This window comes from Coregonus lavaretus (assembly GCF_964263955.1).
Source record: "Coregonus lavaretus genome assembly, contig: HAP1_SCAFFOLD_3768, whole genome shotgun sequence".
NCBI classification, from domain to species: domain Eukaryota; kingdom Metazoa; phylum Chordata; class Actinopteri; order Salmoniformes; family Salmonidae; genus Coregonus; species Coregonus lavaretus.
In genome coordinates this window covers 12505-31794 of record NW_028157920.1, presented here as the reverse complement: position 1 = coordinate 31794, position 19290 = coordinate 12505, and the positions used below count along the sequence as shown (strand labels likewise).

Sequence of the window (19290 nt, the reverse complement as noted above, 5' to 3'; positions counted from 1 at the left end):
GTAATTGGCCTCCATGGATAAATTCAATAAGGTAAACTAGAAGGACATTAGAAATAGTATACTAAAATGATGGTGTATCCGACTTCTCTCAATTGTTTTATATGACATGAACAGATATGCTTGTCAGTCAAACTGAAATAGCATAACCTAATTTAAACCGAGAAAAGTGACATTACGTTGGAAACTTCCCTAATTACAAAGACACGTGATCACATTGACAGAGAATTGTATGCGCTCTGATTGTGTCCTTCCGCTGCCAACAAAAGAACTAGCCGACTACAAAAAACGTAAATTGCCAATACACTGACTACGACATAAAACTTTTGCAAATAAATAGCTATTCTGAGAATCAACAATGATTTATTTGATAGGAAGAAACTGTTTTTGATTTCGCTCTAGAACTATATATTTGCGGCGGTAGGATATTTCTTTTAAAAACCTAGCCTGCTCTACATATTTTCCTCGGTTGGAAGCCATGATGGGAGCTTGAGAATTCAGCTGGAGAGAAACGCGAAAAGAAGATGAACCCCGGGACATAGCAATCTGTCAAACGAATCTGTGCATATATTTGATTCCTGTATAGCCAATATAAATGCACGGTGGAGCCTGTCACTTTTTCGGGTGTATTTTGGCTAACAATCGACGACAATGTTGATTCGCTAGGAGGTTTTGGGATAATAAAAAAAAAAGGGGGGTAACGTTAGCTAGGTAGTTACAGTAGCTTGCTAGCTACGAGTGGATACTGTTGCTGTGCTTTCCCAGGGTAACGTTAGTCTTCAAATTCGAGCGTCGGAGAGTTTTCTCTCCTCGCTGTCCGGTCAATCACGGCGGCTACGGTAGATCAAGAGGTTCGGACCGTCTCTTATACCATATGGTTAGGCGGGAGGAGAATTGTATGTCTTTTTCAGGGAGGATTTGCAAACAAATTCCAGGATTGGGAAAGTTGGGCCTGCGCGGAGGAGCAGAGCAAGGCCCGTCTTTATGATCCAGAGAAGAAGACATTCTATCTAGCTAGTTAATCCTACTCACAACGACTACCACTGCTAGCTTGTCATTGCGAGACAGGAGCTGCAAAATCAAAAGCGCAAAGGGCGATTGAGAGGCAAAGCAACGATACTTTTTCGTAATTTTACAACCATAAAGAGACTCCTGTCACTAAGTTAGCTACAATGGCTGCGAAGATAAAAGAAATGGTCAGCCGGAACAAAAGGAGATACCAGGAGGATGGGTTCGACTTGGACTTAACGTGTATCCTTTTCTTAAATAACTAACGTTAGTTTATCATACAGTAAACTAGTCACGTGAGTATGCATATTGTATCAATTCAATAGCAATGATTGCTAGCTAACTAATGTTTTTGATAAGACGGGAAAGCATGTTTTGAAATATGGTGGATCTGTCAAATGAGCACGTATAAGTCTCTGAAGCTAGTATGACATCCAGTAACTAGCGAACGTTAGCTAGTTACTCAAACTCGTTATTTACATTTTAGTCATTTAGCAGACGCTCTTATCCGTCTAGTTAGCCCCACTTGCTAGCTAGTTAACAGCTAGCTACCAAGTTGTCATTATCAGGTACAGTGCCTTCAGAAATTATTCACACCCCTTGACTTCTTCCACATTTTGTTATTACAGCCTGAATAAAAAACATTTATTACATTGAGATTGTCACTGGCCTACACACAATACCCCATAATGTCAAAGTGGAATTATGTTTTTAGAAATGTTTACAAATTTAATAAAAAATGAAAAGCTGAAATGTCTTGAGTCAATAAGTATTCAACCCATTGTAATGGCAAGCCTAAATAGTTTCAGGAGTATACATTTTCATAACAAGTCACGTAAGTTGCAAGGACTCCCTCTATGTGCACTAATAGTGTTTTTTTAATGACTACCTCATCTCTGTACCCCACACATACAATTATCTGTAAGGTCACTCAGTCGAGCAGTACATTTCAAACACAGATTCCACCACAAAGACCAGGGATGTTTTCCAATGCCTTGCAAAGAAGGACATCTATTGGTAGATGGGTACACATAAAAAAGCAGACATTGAATATCCATCCCTTTTGAGCATGGTGAAGTAATTACACTTTGGATGGTGTATCAATACACCCAGTCACCACAAAGATACAGGTGTCCTTCCTAACCCGGTTGCCCAAAAGGAAGGAAACCGCTCAGGGATTTCACCATAAGGCCAATGTTTAATGGCTGTGATAGGAGAAAGCGGAGGATGGTTCAACAACGTAGTTATTCCACAATACCAACCGAAATGACAGGGTGGTAAGAAGGAAAGCCTGTACAGAATATACATATTCCAAAACATATGCATCCTGTTTGCAATAAGGCACTAAAGTAAAATGGCAAAAAATGTGGCAAAGAAATGAAATCTGTCCTGAATACAAAGCGTTACGTTTGGGGCAAATCCAACACAACGCATTAGTGGTACTCAGTGATATTTCCAAGCATGGTGGTGGCTGCATCATGTTATGGGTATGCTTGTCATCGGCAAGGAGTTTTTTTTGTTGTTGATAAAAATAAAAGGAATAGAGCTAAGCACAGGCAAAATCCTAGAGGAAAACCTGGTTGTCTGCTTCCCAACAGACACTGGGAGACAAATTCACCTTTCAGCCGAACAATAACCTATAACACAATGCCAAATATACATTGGAGTTGCTTACCAAGACAACATTGAATGTTCCTGAGTGGCCTAGTTACAGTTTTGATGTAAGTCGGCTTGAAAATCTTTGGAAAGACTTGGAAGTGGCTGTCTAGCAATGATCAACAACCAACTTGACAGAGCTTGAAGAATTTAAAAAATAATAATGTGCAAATATTGTACAATCCAGGTTTGCAAAGCTCTTGGAAAGTACCTAGAAAGACTAAACTGTAATTGCTGGCAAAAGTAATTCTAACATGTATTGACTCATGGGTGTGAATACTTATGTAAATTAGATTTCTGTATTTCATTTTTTCAATACATTTGCAAAAATGTCTAAAAACATGTTTTCACTTTGGCATTATGGGGTATTGCGTGAAAGAAATATATACATTTTATCAATTTTGAATTCTGTCTGTAACACAACAAAATGTGGAATAAGTTAAGGAGTATAAATACTTTCTGAAGTCACTAAGTTGTGTTAGAAGTAACATTAGCCAACACATTATTTGACCAATTTAGCTTGCTAGCTAGTTTCAGGTTAGCAGCCAGTCAATATTACACTAAACGTTGTTGGCTACAATATGTTCATGTAGACATGACTACTTCTTTGCCATTAGATAGCTAATGTTAGCCAACCTTCTGTAATCTAAACTAACATTTGGTTTGCTTGCTACAGTAAAACTTGACTTATTTGACAGTGCATGGAAGCTGGTTTGCTGCTGTATCAGTGTTTTCTTATCTTAGATGACATGAGGCATAATTCTAGCTACCTAGCAAACTATCTAACCCAGGTTCCCTTAGGGTATAGGTAACATATCTGGCAACCTTGGTTAAAAACCATTTGAAGAAAACTAGCTAATGCCAAAAGAGCCTAAATTCAGTTCATGTTATCTTTATGCAAATTATTAATTCAATATGCCAATTTTCGATGTCTAACTTTCCAATGAATCACTATATACTTTTTACAAATAACATTCACACTGATGCAGCACTGCCTGAAAATTCTTAAATTGAGAAGATCTAATGCAAATAAAGTCAAAATGGAATCTGCATGATTGGATATTGTTAATTTATTGAGGTTAACTTCAGAACATGCTCATGTATTCTGTCAAGTGATGTTTGTGATCTAGGCCTATATCGATTTTGTTAACCCATAGTATGCTGGTGATGAGATTGGTAGTCCCTTGCAGCACATCTCAGACCTGGCTAACCTGGCTCTGATATTGAAGACAAGTTTATGGGAGTGCACCATACGGGTGTGTTCTTGGAATAGGTTCGGGACTGTAAAATGCTGTAGCAGAGTAACGACTGGTGAAGCCTGGCTTACAAGCCAACATCAGAAGTCAAGTTATCGTCTGCTACCTGGTTGTGTTTTTTTAATGGATGTATTTTAAGGTGTTTTGACACTATTGAAACAGGCAAATGGGGGAGAGATGGTGGGAAGGGTGGACACGGATTGTGTTAATTCTATAGTTTTCTCTGACATGAGTAATGTGCACAATGTTTATTTGTAGCAGTTTTCTGTGCACTTTGCCATAAATCTAGGGACTGTAATGGCCTGTACACTCCTTTTTATCTATGGTGTGGTAGGAAGGTGTTCACCCTAATGGCAATACCTGTGACGGTTTAGTGAGGCATTTGTTCAGTTACTTGTGTGCCTGAGCAAATCAAAACAACTTGTCTCACAGTCTGTTTGAAACCACTGGTTGTGGTAGGCTATGCAGTATTATAATGTAGAGACCATATTGATGTACAGTACCATTCAAAAGTTTGCACAGCTACTCATTCAAGGGTTTTTCTTTATTTGTACTATTTTCTACATTGTAGAATAAGAGTGAAGACATCAAAACAATGAAATAACACATATGGAATCATGTAGTAACCAAAAAAGTGTTAAACAAATCAAAATATATTTTAGATTCTTCAAAGTAGCCACCCTTTGCCTTGATGACAGCTTTGCACACTCTTGGCATTCTCTCGACCAGCTTGATGAGGAATGCTTTTCCAACTGTCTTGAAGGAGTTCCCACATATGCTGAGCACTTTTTGGTTGCTTTTCCTTCACTCTGCGGTCCAACTCATCCCAAACCATCTCAATTGGGTTGAGGTCGGGTGATTGTGGAGGCCAGGTCATCTGATGCAGCACTCCATCACTCTCCTTGGTCAAATAGCCCTTAAAACAGCCTGGATGTGTGTTTTGGGTCATTGTCCTGTTGAAAAACAAATGATAGTCTCACTAAGCGCAAACCAGATGGGATGGTGTATCGCTGCAGAATGCTGTGGTAGCCATGCTAGTTAAGTTTGCCTTGAATTCTATATGAATCACAGACAGTGTCACCAGCAAAGCACCATCACACCTCCTCCTCCATGCTTCACGGTTGGAACCATACATGCGGAGATCATCCGTTCACCTACTCTGTGTCACACAAAGACACGGCGGTTGGAACCAAAAATCTCAAATTTGTACTCATCAGACCAAAGGACAGATTTCCACCGGTCTAATGTCCATTGCTCGTGTTTCTTGGCCCAAGCAAGTCTCTTCTTCATATTGGTGTCCTTTAGTAGTGGTTTCTTTGCAGCAATTCGACCATGAAGGCCTGATTCACGCAGTCTCCTCTGAACAGTTGATGTTGAGATGTGTCTGTTACTTGAACTCTGTGAAGAATGTATTTGGGCTGCAATTTCTGAGGCTGGTAACTCTAATGAACTTATCCTCTGCAGCAGAGGTAACTCTGGGTCTTCCTTTCCTGTGGCGGTCCTCATAAGAGCCAGTTTCATCATAGTGCTTGATGGTTCTTGCTTTACTTTTCTATCTTGTTTTAAAATTGATACATGTGACCAATTACTAATATGAAAACTGGTCACTGTCTGAGCATTAAGCTTACCCCACATTGAAAGTGTCAAATGCCACTATTCTGTTTTGAATGGACACAACTCACTGGAGAAAGGCATTTATGTAAATAAAACTCAGTTTGTCATTATTCCCTGCCCCCTTTTCAGTTGTTGAAACCACTGATTAATGGATAACAGGCTAATCGTGTAAAGATGGTGTTATTGAGATATTGATATCAGATTTGTCAGCTTCTGCAGGATTTTCTGCTTGTGAGATGGACGCGAGAGGAGTGTGTCATTCAACCTCAGTGATTCCTCTCTGTTGATGATGAGCAGCAGCCAATCAGCGTGAGTCCCCTCTCTGCTTATCTAAATTCAGGCTCTTTAACTTATTTTTTATCGAATTTGGCATGGTGTCTTAAAACAATATGGGCTCTTTGCAGTTATGTAATGCAGTAGGGATGCACATTTCGGTTAACCAGTCAATAAACAAACAAAAAACAATTGAAACAGGAAAATGACGTGACCAACAGAAAATACTATGCGTGCATATAAGGAACTGACATATTTCATTACGAGCTTAATGAAAATAGGCAACAATAGCAAGCCCTTCGTCTTACAGTCTAAAGGCTATAGGCTATTATTGAACATTCAACAGCTGTAGTGAAGCATTTAATACAACTTTATTTTCAAACATTTGCCAAAATGCAATTCGCGGGAACACCGTTCTATACAGCGCACCTAATGCGAGAGGTTCCATATGTGACGGAGATGAACATCTCCATTAGAAACTTAAAAAGAGGGGGAATCTAATAGCAACAACTAGGATGGGTTGCTAATATGATTATGATTGTGCCTTTGGCTTCTGGACAAAGAAAGAAAGTTATGAAAAACAATAGAACAGGAGAGAAATGCTGGTTAATGGCATGAGGAAGTCTTAATAAATAATTGCCTCCATGTTTCTATGGTTGGATTTTGGCTAGGCTAATTTGAAGCAAGGTAAGACATTCCTCATTATTTGAAGTAAAGTAAAATTTTCAGGTTTCAAACAATTATACTGCCTTAAGCTCACATTGCAAAGCGGTGGGTGACAAGCTGATAGGCTGCCTACCGTTGACTATAGCCTATGCACGCAAATGGGAGGCGCACTGAGATTGAGAAATAAAAATAGTGCCTCTTTTTAATTGTGGCCATCAAAACAGTTTTTTAAACACGCGATTGCATTTAGAATAATTTGTTGCATAATGACTGTGCTTATAAAAGCATGTTTAATTCCAGTACCAGCTTTTTTTAAGGGTCTGCTCTCGCATTGTCTGACAGGTGATAGGCCATTCCGCTCCTCAAACTAGGCTCTGTATGCTGTGCATGTGTGATAAGATACATGACGACTAACGAAAATACACACACCAATTGAATTCCACAAAATTATTCAAATGAACATATAGACCGATAAGCATGACCGTTCAAATGTATTTTCGGCAGCTAACCGATTAATGGTTAATGGTTAACCGTTAACCATTAACATCCCTATAATGCAGTATCGGAGTTCTGGGAATAATCCTTAGAATAGAGCACCAGTGATCTTGTATCAGAAATGCTGCCTGAGTCCCCATCTCTAACCCACCACCTTTCCATAGCACTCTTTCTTTCCTGCTCTCTTCCCCACATTCTCTCCTCTACTCTTACCCACCCTTCCCATATCATTCGCTCTCTCTTGCCTACTCCTCTCATTTTCTCTTTTCAACTCTCTCCCCCTCTACTCTCTCTTTTTTTCTGGTGCCCAGCCGTGGAGTTAGCTAGAGCACAGAGCTGAGGCAGGACAGCTGAAAAGACCAGAGAGAAAAGGTGTGCCTGAAATGTCCGGCTTTTAGAGGACCTTCCATCGGGGGTCCTGCATGTGCGTTTCCTCCCAGCTGCAGAATGCCGAGCCCGCTGTGCCCTGGGTTGTAGCTCCCCTGGGAGCTCTGGAACTTTTTAAAAACACTTAAAATAGTCTGAGTGGAATGATTTTGCCAGTAGGACCAAAGGCAGAGGCGGAGGTTGTAACCCATTATGTGGTATAGAACGGCCTGCATTTGGTTCCTAATTAGGTCTTTGAGGCATTAATGGAAATTATTATGTTCCTGTACGTAATAGACAGGCTCATATGCTGAAGGCCACAGGGAAGTAGCTTGGCATTATGCAAATACTTTAATAAAATCGCTGCTGTGTTTTATTGAATTAATGCAATGTATTGTGTTCCTCTTGAATTTTAATGGCATACCTGGAATTTGGTAGGAACTGCACCTATCTGACATAAGTACTCTCTTTTTAAGGGCATCATATTCTTGCTAGTTTCGTTCGAATTTTGGTCAAGTTACATTGGATCTTGGCAAATGTGTTCATCACATCTACAGATACTGCCATAGTACTGTGTGTTTGTGTGCATGCATTATGCAGAAATTAGATGCAGTTAGAGGGAGTCAAGTCTTCACCTTTCTCACCAGAGTCGTCAGTGGCGTGTCAAATCTTGGACACCAGTTTTACAATTATTTGCTCCAAAAATGATTTGCTCCAAAATAACTTATTCTAGAAGAAAACAGGCGTATTCCATTACAGCTGTTCAACCTTTCTATTTCTGACACTGTGACACAGGAACTGTACAAAAGGGTGCCCTTTCGTCAGTGGTTAAAGTGCAAAATCCCACAGCTTATGTAGGCAGACAGGCTTCAGAATGGCAGTTACAGGTAGGAGTTGAGAAGATGTGCAAGTCAATTCAATAATGTTTTGAGAGATATGACATTGAAGTTGATATGGACATGATCACACATAATATGGTTGACATTTGTCCTCCAGACAGAAATTAGTAGAGTAGTTTAACGTACACTACCTGTCAAATGTTTTGACCGGTAGTGTACACCTACTCATTCAAGGGTTTTTCTTTATTTGTACTATTTTCTACATTGTAGAATAATAGTGAATACATCAAAACTATGAAATAACACATGGAATAATGTAGTAACCAAAAAAGTGTTAAACAAATCAAAATATATTTTATATTTGAGATTCTTCAAATAGCCACCCTTTGCATTGATGACAGCTTTGCACACTTTTGGCATGAGGAATGAATTTCCAACAGTCTTGAAAGAGTTTCCACATATGCTGAGCACTTGTTGGCTGCTTTTCCTTCACTCTGCGGTCCGACTCATCCCAAACCATCATCATTTGGTTGAGGTTGGGGGATTGTGGAGGCCAGGTCATCTGATGCAGCACTCCATCACTCTCCTTCTTGGTAAAATAGCCCTTACACAGCCTGGAGGTGTGTTGGGTCATTGTCCTGTTGAAAAACAAATGATAGTCCCACTAAGCCCAAACCAGATGGGATGGCGTGTCGCTGCAGAATGTTGTGGTAGCCATGCTGGTTAAGTGTGCCTTGAATTCTAAATACATCACTGACAGTGTCACCAGCAAAGCACCCCCACACCATAACACCTCCTCCTCCATGCTTTACAGTGGGAAATACACATTCAGAGATCATCCATTCATCCACACCGTGTCTTTTGGTTGGAACCAAATATCTCACATATGGACTCCAGACCAAAGGGCAAATTTCCACTAGTCTAATGTCCATTGCTCGTGTTTCTTGGCCCAAGCAAGTCTCTTCTCCTTATTGGTGTCCTTCAGTAGTGGTTTCTTTGCAGCAATTCAACCATGAAGGCCTGATTCACACAGTCTCCTCTGAACAGTTGATGTTGAGATGTGTCTGTTACTTGAACTCTGTGAAGCATTTATTTGGGCTGCAATTTCTGAGGCTGGTAACTTTAATGAACTTATCCTCTGCAGCAGAGGTAACTGGGTCTTCCATTCCTGTGGCGGTCCTCATGAGAGCCAGTTTCATCATAGCGCTTGATGGTTTTTGCGACTGCACTTCAAGAAACTTTCAAAGTTTTTGAATTGTTCCGTATTGACTGACTTTCATGTCTTAAAGTAATGACGGACTGTCGTTTCTCTCTGCTTATTTGAGCTGTTCTTGCCATAATATGGACTTGGTCTTTTACCAAATAGGGCTATCTTCTAAAATGCATTACCTAGGTTGAGGAATATAATATGCCGCTAGTAAGCCATGTAATTGGTTAATCTAACAGCTAATAACTTCGTAGTATACCCAATTATGTCTAGGCCTATGCAATCATTGCAGATGCGACTTTGGGAAACCCTGCTTTAGGCTACTGTTTGACCAAGTTGTGCTTTTAGCCACCCCAAAATAGAATGTTTTGAGTGAAGTAACCAGATAGAATTTGCGGCTCGCGCCGATGTGACCAAATAAAAATTTAACTTGACAATTCAAGTCAAAGGATGGCAAAATGTGACCACCCTGGAGCCCTGTTCGTCGCTGAAGTCACCTCATCAGTGTGTTTCACTGTTCTTCCCCATGAACCCCATAACCAATTCTCATTTATCCCAACAAAATACTTTTCTTGTCCGTCAAGCATGGTCCTCATTACCCTTACATTTGATCTGTTAAATATTCCATGTGATTCGGCTGGGGCTGCAGGAGAGTTAAGCCCAACATCTGCGACGATCTCAATATAACTAGGGCTCTATAAATACATGCAGGTCAAGCTGTGTAAATTCTCCTAGTGTACCCACATGTGGGCCCCGCTTGATTAGGAGTGCTCCGGTCCTCTCGGCCTCTCTCTCGCCCTCACACAGCCAACGCCATCTGTTATACTAGTGATCACAACCCTTCTGCCCTGCACTGTACTTTCCCTTTCTGTACATTACTGCACAATGACACCCACATGGTGATACAAACGTCATGATGATCTTCCTCAGACATTTTATTGTGATAGGATTGCCTCGTAAGCTTGAGATTTTGGTATTGTATGAGTTATACTGTGCATTCGGAAAGTATTCAGACCCCTTGACTTTATCCACATTTTGTTACGTTTCAGCCTTATTCTCAAATGGATTAAATTGTGTTTTTCTTCTCCTCATCAATCTACACACAATACCCCATAATGACAAAGCAAAAACAGGTTTTTATACATTTTTGCAAATGTATTAAAAATAAGAAACGGAAATATTACATTTACATAAGTATTCAGACCCTTTACTCAGTACTTTGTTGAAGCAGGTTTGGCAGCGATTACAGCCTCGAGTCTTGGGTATGACGCTACAAGCTTGGCACACCTGTATTTGGGGAGTTTCTCCCAATCTTCTCTGCAGATTTTTAATTTATTTAATCCATTTTAGAATAAGGCTGTAACGTAACAAAATGTTGAAAAAGGGAAGCTGTCTGAATACTTTCCGATTGGACTGTATATAGGATTTTCTTCTATGTATGTGTCCTTGACCCAATGGTGACCACAGATATCTATCCAAACATCATTGCTATGGGCTTTCCTGCAGAGCGACTCGAAGGAGTGTACAGAAACAATATAGACGAGGTTGTACGGTGAGTAACAGCCACTCATGACCTAAACTGGTGAGGACTGTGTAATGAATGCGTGTGGAATGTGGTTTGTGACCAACATTAGACAAAACAATCCAAGTATCCTGAGGTGTTTTGCATTCTCATTAGATGCATTATGTTGTCAATTTCTGTAGTTACGGAATGTTTTGAATGTAACTTTACCTTTTACCTCAACAGGTTTCTTGACTCTAAACATAAAAACCATTATAAGATTTACAATCTGTAAGTATACCGCAAAACGCTTACACGCTAATATCAATGTTTGTTTACAAATGAATTGCTCCTTCATGACCGCTGACTGAATATCCTTCCTATTTTAGTTGTGCAGAACGACACTACGATGCTGCCAAATTTAACTGCAGAGGTACGCCATCACAAACAAAATGTTTTTAGAGCCAGGTTGCTGAAAGGAAACGTACTCTTTATATTTCTCTCTCTCTCGATCTCTCTCCACCCTCCAGTTGCACAATACCCCTTTGAAGACCACAACCCACCTCAGCTAGAGCTCATCAAGCCGTTCTGTGAAGACCTTGACCAGTGGCTGAGCGAGGATGACAATCATGTGGCAGCCATCCACTGCAAGGCAGGGAAAGGCCGCACCGGGGTGATGATCTGCGCCTACCTCCTGCATCGTGGCAAGTTCCAGGACGCCCAGGAGGCACTTGACTTCTACGGGGAAGTGCGGACAAGGGACAAGAAGGTCAGTGACAGTGACTTGCCATGGGTGGAGACTAGGCATTTAACATTATTTCACTATTCAAATAATATCATTACATTTTTTCGGATATCCGGATAGTGACCTATCAGAATGACGCAAATGCACATGGCAGAGAACAGTGGACAGGCTGCTTTTTTCTCAGCAAATTTTTTACTAAAAGCAACAGTGAAAGAGAAGTCAGACTTTCGGCCATGATAGAACTGATTCTGTTACAAAAATGTTTTCTGGTGAATGTTTTGCATTGGTCTGTGCCAGGTATTGTGGAAACTCTGTTAGGTGTGCGCCTGTAATTGCTATTTGAAGTGGGGAAAATAGCACACCAATGTCAATGCACAGCAGAAACTACATTCAAAAGTTTGTTTTTATAAAATTTGGTATTTAAAATGTCATGGTGATATCCGTAAAGGTAATAATGTCACAATGATAATTTGAAGTTATAATAAAGCTTTTTTTATTGTCCCCAAAAAAAATTCTCAAAAAATGAACACAAGTAATCGAATACTAACGTCCGTTCGGATATTTGATTAACCGTGCCCATCCCTAGTGGAGACTAGATGCTAGTACTCGGTGTGAGAATTTTTATAAATGCAGACTAGGCCTAGATCTTCGGGGTTTTGTCATAGACCTGCCGTGATCTAATTTTTACATTTACATTTGAGTCATTTAGCAGACACCCTTATCCAGAGCGATTTACAGTAGTGAGTGCATACATTTTCATAATTTTTTGTACTAGTCCCCCGTAATAATCGAACCCACAACCCTGGCATTGCAAGCGCCATGCTCTACCAACTGAGCTACACAGGATTTCCAATACGTATTTTCACAATCTGTATATCCTGTTCTTTGTGGTAATTATTAAATTGAGTTAATTTTCTAGCATTGACTGTTTTTGTTGTCTTTCCTTTTCAGGGAGTGACGATCCCAAGCCAACGGCGCTATGTGTACTACTATAGCCACCTGCTGAAGAATAAGCTGGACTACAAGCCTGTGGCTCTCCTCTTCCACAAAATGGTGTTTGAGACGCTACCAATGTTCAGCGGAGGCACCTGCAGTGAGTCGCTCATGTTTAACTTGACCTCCGACTCAGGGCGTAGGCATGTAGCTCTTTAAACGGATTGGCAGGCACTGAGTGTGCATACGGCCACCCACGGTAGTAGAGAATGGTGAGAGCATGGAGTCATATTATGTACTTTACAATGAAGCCAACCAAGCTCTTGACCAGTTGCTTGTACTCTTTAAGAAAGATGGCTAGATATTGATGAGAAAGAGAACATGGATGACACTACTCTCAGCTGCATTCAGCAAGTTTGGCTTCTACCTGCTTTATCCAAATTGTGACATGTGTTTTGCTCTGCAGTTCAGAGGATGAATTCAGTACGTCTAAATAACAAGTCACCAAGGACCTCTTACAGATATTATATTTTATACGTTTTTTTCTTAATACTTGCTCTTGAAAAATAACTGCAATTATTTGTTCAGGGATTTTCAGAAAGACATGAAAAAATGAAAGTCTGCACAATGTTTGTTCCTTCAACTCCTAGCTCATGTAGACATTTTCACCACTGATATTTATTCAATTGAATCTAATGATCTAGCCTATGTCTTTCATCTAATGGAATGTGAATGACTACGCATGTACATCTACTGCATGTAATTTGCTTGGCTGAAACAATGATTTGAATATCTTTGATCATATTATGAAAACCAGCTAGTAATGTGGTTTTCTGGTTTAATGTGCCCGAGTCACAGATCATCTTTCTTCTTGGTGTTTTCTCAATATGTCACTGTTGCACAAAATGTACCTTTTTCCTCCTTGAATTCTCTGTGATGCTCTAACCTAACATCTGAATGTGTTCAACTGCTCTGCACTCACCCTTCTCTTTCCCTTTTAACACTCCCTAGAGAGGGCCCTATTCTGAGTTTGACGTTCTCTTTTTACGAAGATAGAAAACATCAGGTTCGCACTCAATCTAAAGTCTTGGCTAAATGCTGAGGTGGATTGTAGTGATGCGCAGGTCAGCTGTTTGTCCCCCTCCACCCCCGCAATTGCTAATAAACCCATCCACAACCGCTCAACTATATGTGATAAAGGTCAAATCTGAGGCCTGCACCCAAATATAGAAAATGCGCTGTACCGTCAGATGGCGAAACAATGTTTTGACAGGTCTTTTTAGATAGGCCCATGTTTCTGCTTATTTCTCATTTGCTATTTGTTAGTCAACTTGTCTATAAATAGATACATGCAGCTTCTCTTCTGTCATTACTTGTTTCCCTAAGACTAAATAAACCCTTCTCACCAGAATGTCATAAATCGATAGAATGAATGATTCAATCTAGTTGGCATCGGTAAAGTTTGTTTTCTCTTTCATTTCTGCTTCTCTCAGGCTGTAAATATGTTTAGGGACCGGGGAGAAAATGCAATAACTCAACAACAAAACAAAAGAAAACCAAAAGATTTTCAGTACAACATTTACTAATGACATCCGTTTGACTGGTTTTAAGGACATTTAAAGCTGTTAAAATTACTAAACACATTTCTTTTGGGCGGCGGCTTGGATGCATATTTTGTGGTTGAAATACTATCAGCTTTTATGATGCTGATAAAGACAGCACATTTACATCCATTCTCTAAAGATGCTAAAATAAATACAGTGAGGGAAAAAAGTATTTGATCCCCTGCTGATTTTGTACATTTGCCCACTGACAAAGAAACGATCAGTCTATCATTTTAATGGTAGGTTTATTTGAACAGTGAGAGACAGAATAACTACAAAAAAATCCAGAAAAACGCATGTCAAAAATGTTATAAATTGATTTGCATTTTAATGAGGGAAATAAGTATTTGACCCCTCTGCAATCACAGAGGTCAGACGTTTCTTGTAGTTGACCACCAGGTTTGCACACATCTCAGGAGGGATTTTGTCCCACTCCTCTTTGCAGATCTTCTCCAAGTCATTAAAGTTTCGAGGCTGACGTTTGGCAACTCAAACCTTCAGCTCCCTCCACAGATTTTCTATGGGATTAAGGTCTGGAGACTGGCTAGGCCACTCCAGGACCTTAATGTGCTTCTTCTTGAGCCACTCCTTTGTTGCCTTGGCTGTGTGTTTTGGGTCATTGTCATGCTGGAATACCCATCCACGACCCATTTTCAATGCCCTGGCTGAGGGAAGGAGGTTCTCACCCAAGATTTGACGGTACATGGCCCCGTCCATCGTCCCTTTGATGCTGTGAAATTGTCCTGTTCCCTTAGCAGAAAAACACCCCCAAAGCATAATGTTTCCACCTCCATGTTTGACGGTGGGGGTGGTGTTCTTGGGGTCATAGGCAGCATTCCTCCTCCTCCAAACACGGCGAGTTGAGTTGATGCCAAACAGCTCCATTTTGGTCTCATCTGACCACAACACTTTCACCCAGTTTTCCTCTCAATCATTCAGATGTTCATTGGAAAACTTCAGACGGGCATGTATATGTGCTTTCTTGAGCAGGGGGACCTTGCGGGTGCTGCATGATTTCAGTCCTTCACGGCGTAGTGTGTTACCAATTGTTTTCTTGGTGACTATGGTCCCAGCTGCCTTGAGATAATTGATAAGATCCTCCCGTGTAGTTCTGGGCTGATTCCTCACCGTTCTCATGATCATTGCAACTCCACGAGGTGAGATCTTGCATGGAGCCCCAGGCCGAGGGAGATTGACAGTTATTTTGTGTTTCTTCCATTTGCGAATAATCGCACCAACTGTTGTCACCTTCTCACCAAGCTGCTTGGCGATGGTCTTGTAGCCCATTCCAGCCTTGTGTAGGTCTACAATCTTGTCCCTGACATCCTTGGAGAGCTCTTTGGTCTTGGCCATGGTGGAGAGTTTGGAATCTGATTGATTGATTGCTTCTGTGGACAGGTGTCTTTTATACAGGTAACAAACTGAGATTAGGAGCACTCTCTTTAAGAGTGTACTCCTAATCTCAGCTCGTTACCTGTATAAAAGACACCTGGGAGCCAGAAATCTTTCTGATTGAGAGGGGGTCAAATACTTATTTCCCTCATTAAAATGCAAATCAATTTATAACAGTTTTGACATGCGTTTTTCTTGATTTTGTTGTTGTTATTCTGTCTCTCACTGTTCAAATAAACCTACCATTAAAATTATAGACTGATCATTTCTTTGTCAGTGGGCAAACGTACAAAATCAGCAGGGGATCAAATACTTTTTTCCCTCACTGTACATCCTATTTTTCTACTAATATTATATTAGGCTATGTGCGAGGTTATAGACCTACAGTCAGTGTCCAGATTTCAATTAGGCTACTATTCCATTTAACCAATATGAACAGTACAGTTCCCTTGACGTGCCATTTTGAAGTCCCTCTTCTGACTGTCAATTTTGTATAGCGGCTCACAATCATCACACACAACATAGCCGGCCGGCACTGCTATCATCCTCTCCTACCACTTCACCAAATCTTTCCCAAACATTAGATTATTGTTCTGGTCCTCCGTTCTATTTATTTTTCAACTCTCCATTTCACAGCTTTTCTCTTATTGAATTAAACTCCCCCCAAAAAGTTTTGCCTCAGTCGATCAACATGAACTTTTTCTACCCAAGTTCCCAAAAGCATTTGGCAATTGCCGTGTATTTTGGCACGCTACAGTGTTGGGCCCTAAAGCTTTAGACTATGCACTAATGCCAGATAAAAATAATGAAAGAAAACCTCAATGTAGGCTATAGATATGAATTGCACAGGAATTCTGGATTTTTTATGCATTTTCCCTTTATTCAACCCGCTCGCCACCCACCTGCCCTTCATCGACACAATATTTCATGACCCTAAACCCGCCCGCGGATATAACTGCGGGTACTGCGGGTTATGAGTCAACCCGCACATCACTAGTGTATTGGGTGAGAAACTCATTTCAATGGACTAGCATATAAGACGGTTCCTCATTGGTGAATACATTCATCGCACATTGTTAAGAATTAAATAAGCTAAATGCAGCTTTCTGGCATTGGGATTTTTAATGGTCAATTGAGATGCTCTTGGAATATCTACAGTTTGAAGTTCCCACATGTTTTTTTTCCTGTGAATTATTAATGTATTGCACCATATATCCCAAGTCTTGTTGACTAGATTTAAGTTGATATCTCCATTTGAAAGCATTGTTTTTAGATGTGTGGCTGTGTATATACATAATTGATATCCTAGCATATATCTGTACCGTTAGAAGTGTTCCTACTGTGTTCTGAAGGCCCAGCCTGCCAGCCCTGCCAGGCTGTGTGTTAATCTCCTTCTCTCTCTCTAAGGGGACAGTACCGTTAAAAACAGGAGCGAGCCGATCCCTCAGGGCTTCAAGAAAGGGAATTGGCATTGGGGTAAATGAGCCTTTCATCCGTTTTGATGTACTTTCCTCATATACTGTTCATTTGGCCCCAATTCCAACAAGAACTAGAAAGGTAGAACTTATTCTAGTCAAGGCTAGAAGGAGTTGTAGTGTTAAGACATCATTGCAATGTGGAGGCAGACAAAGACCAACCAACCACCCCCTTATGAGAAGTTTCAAACTCTCACAAATGTAATGCTATTGTTATTGACGGAAGCGCGACAGTCATCAGAATGGGGTCCCATGTCTTTGGTTCTGGTTCTTTTTGGGTGCTATTTGTGGTCTGGTTATTTCCCTCTCTCCTCCTTTGTGGTCTGGTTCTTTCCTTCTCTCCTATATTGGAAAACACGGTTTTAGAGAACTCACAACTAGGGGTTGCTTTTGTAACTGTCCTTCAAGGAGGACATGGCAGCAACTCCAAGACTACTAAGACTTGTATCCTGTCTTGTCTGGTTCTCTCTACCTCCATTACCCTTCGTTGCCACCTCTCTCCCTATCTCTGCCCCCTGTCTCTGAAACACTCACCCCTTTAGATCCTCAGTTTGTGGTGTATCAACTTAAAGTCAAGATCCACACGTCCAACCCGGCTCACACGCGGAGGGAAGAAAAGCACATGCTATTTGAGTTTCCCCAGCCGCTGCCCGTCTGTGGAGATGTCAAAGTGGAGTTCTTTCACAAGCAAAACAAAATGATGAAGAAGGTTGGTTAGTTCCGCCCGTCACGAGTGTCTCTAGTTTCCCACTGGATTTCCTTGGCTTCAGCTGTTATGGAGTTTTCAATTGCTGACCCATTATAGTTAATGCCTGGTATTTTATCATAAAGGGTGTTTAATGGTGCGTCTCCTATAGTATTATACATGATAGTCCTAATGAACAATGGTTATAAACGTCATTCTGAAGTTAAAATTGGCTAGCTTACCTGGAAATGTATTGTAGCATGTTACTATAAATAACTGTAAGGATTTTCACACTTATGTACTCTAAATGTTTAGCTTTTCTAAGCCTGCATTAACTTCAATGATTGTCAGACAGACTCCATTACAGTTAGTCAGTACCTCTCCCTCTCCACTATCCAGGATAAGATGTTCCACTTCTGGGTTAACACCTTCTTCATCCCCGGGCCACTGGAGGAGAGCATGGAGAAGGTGGAGAATGGGTCGGTGGTGGTTGTGAACGATGTGGACGGGGTCCAGAACCAGCCCACGATTGGCACCCCTCCCCAGGCACCACAGAGCGCCGAACGCAGGGACAGCGGCAGGGACAGCGATAGGGACTACCTCATCCTCGCGCTCACCAAGAATGACCTGGACAAGGCCAACAAAGACAAAGCTAACCGCTACTTCTCACCTAATTTCAAGGTGAGCCATTTAAACATGGTTGTAATGGTTAACAATATGAGGAAGGTACTACAAATCTGTTGTGTAAATCTATCAATTGGTCTTTGCCCTATTAGAATCCTGATGAAATTGAAACATTGGTTTTCAATGACGGCAGTTTAATGCTGAATTCTATTGTTTGACAAGGTTCCCTGTTCTGATATTGTGGCTTTCTCTCTCTCTCTCTCGCTCCTTTAGGTGAAGTTGTATTTCACGAAAACCGTGGAAGATTCTTCGAATTCCGAGGCGAGCACTTCGACATCCGTCACTCCGGACGTTAGCGACAACGAGCCTGACCATTATCGATATTCCGACACCACTGACTCTGATCCGGAAAACGAACCTTTTGATGAGGAGCAGCACACGCAGATCACAAAAGTGTGAACAAAAAAAAAAAACAGGAACACAAAGAAAAAAAGATGTACACCAGAGAAAAAAAGGAGCAAACTTGAATATGAACTCAAAAGAAGAACCTTTGTTCCCATGCCTCCCCCAAAACAGCAGCAGAGCATCATGTAAAATGCCAATTTTAGAAAAAATAATATTCTGACCAATATATTGTTTTTAGGATTATTTTCTTTGGCACGGCCGTGTACCATGCGCGAGGTATTGATGTTGTTGGGGGAAGGTGCTGTAGCTGTAATGTTATATATATATATATATATATATATATATATATATATATATATATATATATATATATATACATACATACATATGTAAACAAACTTTTTTGTGTCATAGACAATGGAAAGAGTAACAATCAGGAGGACTATGCTGCTCCTTCTCCTGTCGAAACCAAGGCCAGTGCTGCAGTCACTTTGTTTATCTTCCTGTCTTCTCTCTCTCCTTCCTTCTCTTCTTCTCTACCCCCTCCAC

The 19290-nt window shown here is 40.7% G+C and overlaps 1 protein-coding gene across 2 annotated transcripts; it reads left to right on the top strand.

The window, feature by feature from the left end:
* The first annotated feature begins 229 nt into the window (after positions 1–229).
* Positions 230–18893, top strand: LOC311124632 (phosphatidylinositol 3,4,5-trisphosphate 3-phosphatase and dual-specificity protein phosphatase PTEN-like). Of its 2 annotated transcripts, XM_084198744.1 has the most exons (10): positions 230–1248; positions 10845–10929; positions 11125–11169; positions 11268–11311; positions 11409–11647; positions 12575–12716; positions 16960–17028; positions 17570–17736; positions 18112–18393; positions 18610–18893. In XM_084198744.1, the coding sequence occupies exons 1-10, from the start codon at positions 1170–1172 to the stop codon at positions 18793–18795; spliced, it is 1338 nt and encodes a 445-aa protein (XP_084054870.1). In that variant the 5' UTR covers positions 230–1169; the 3' UTR covers positions 18796–18893. The 2 variants fall into 2 exon arrangements, with proteins under 2 accessions (XP_084054870.1, XP_084054871.1); XM_084198745.1 differs by lacking the exon at positions 16960–17028 and having other exon boundaries at positions 462–1248.
* The last annotated feature ends 397 nt before the right edge of the window (positions 18894–19290 follow it).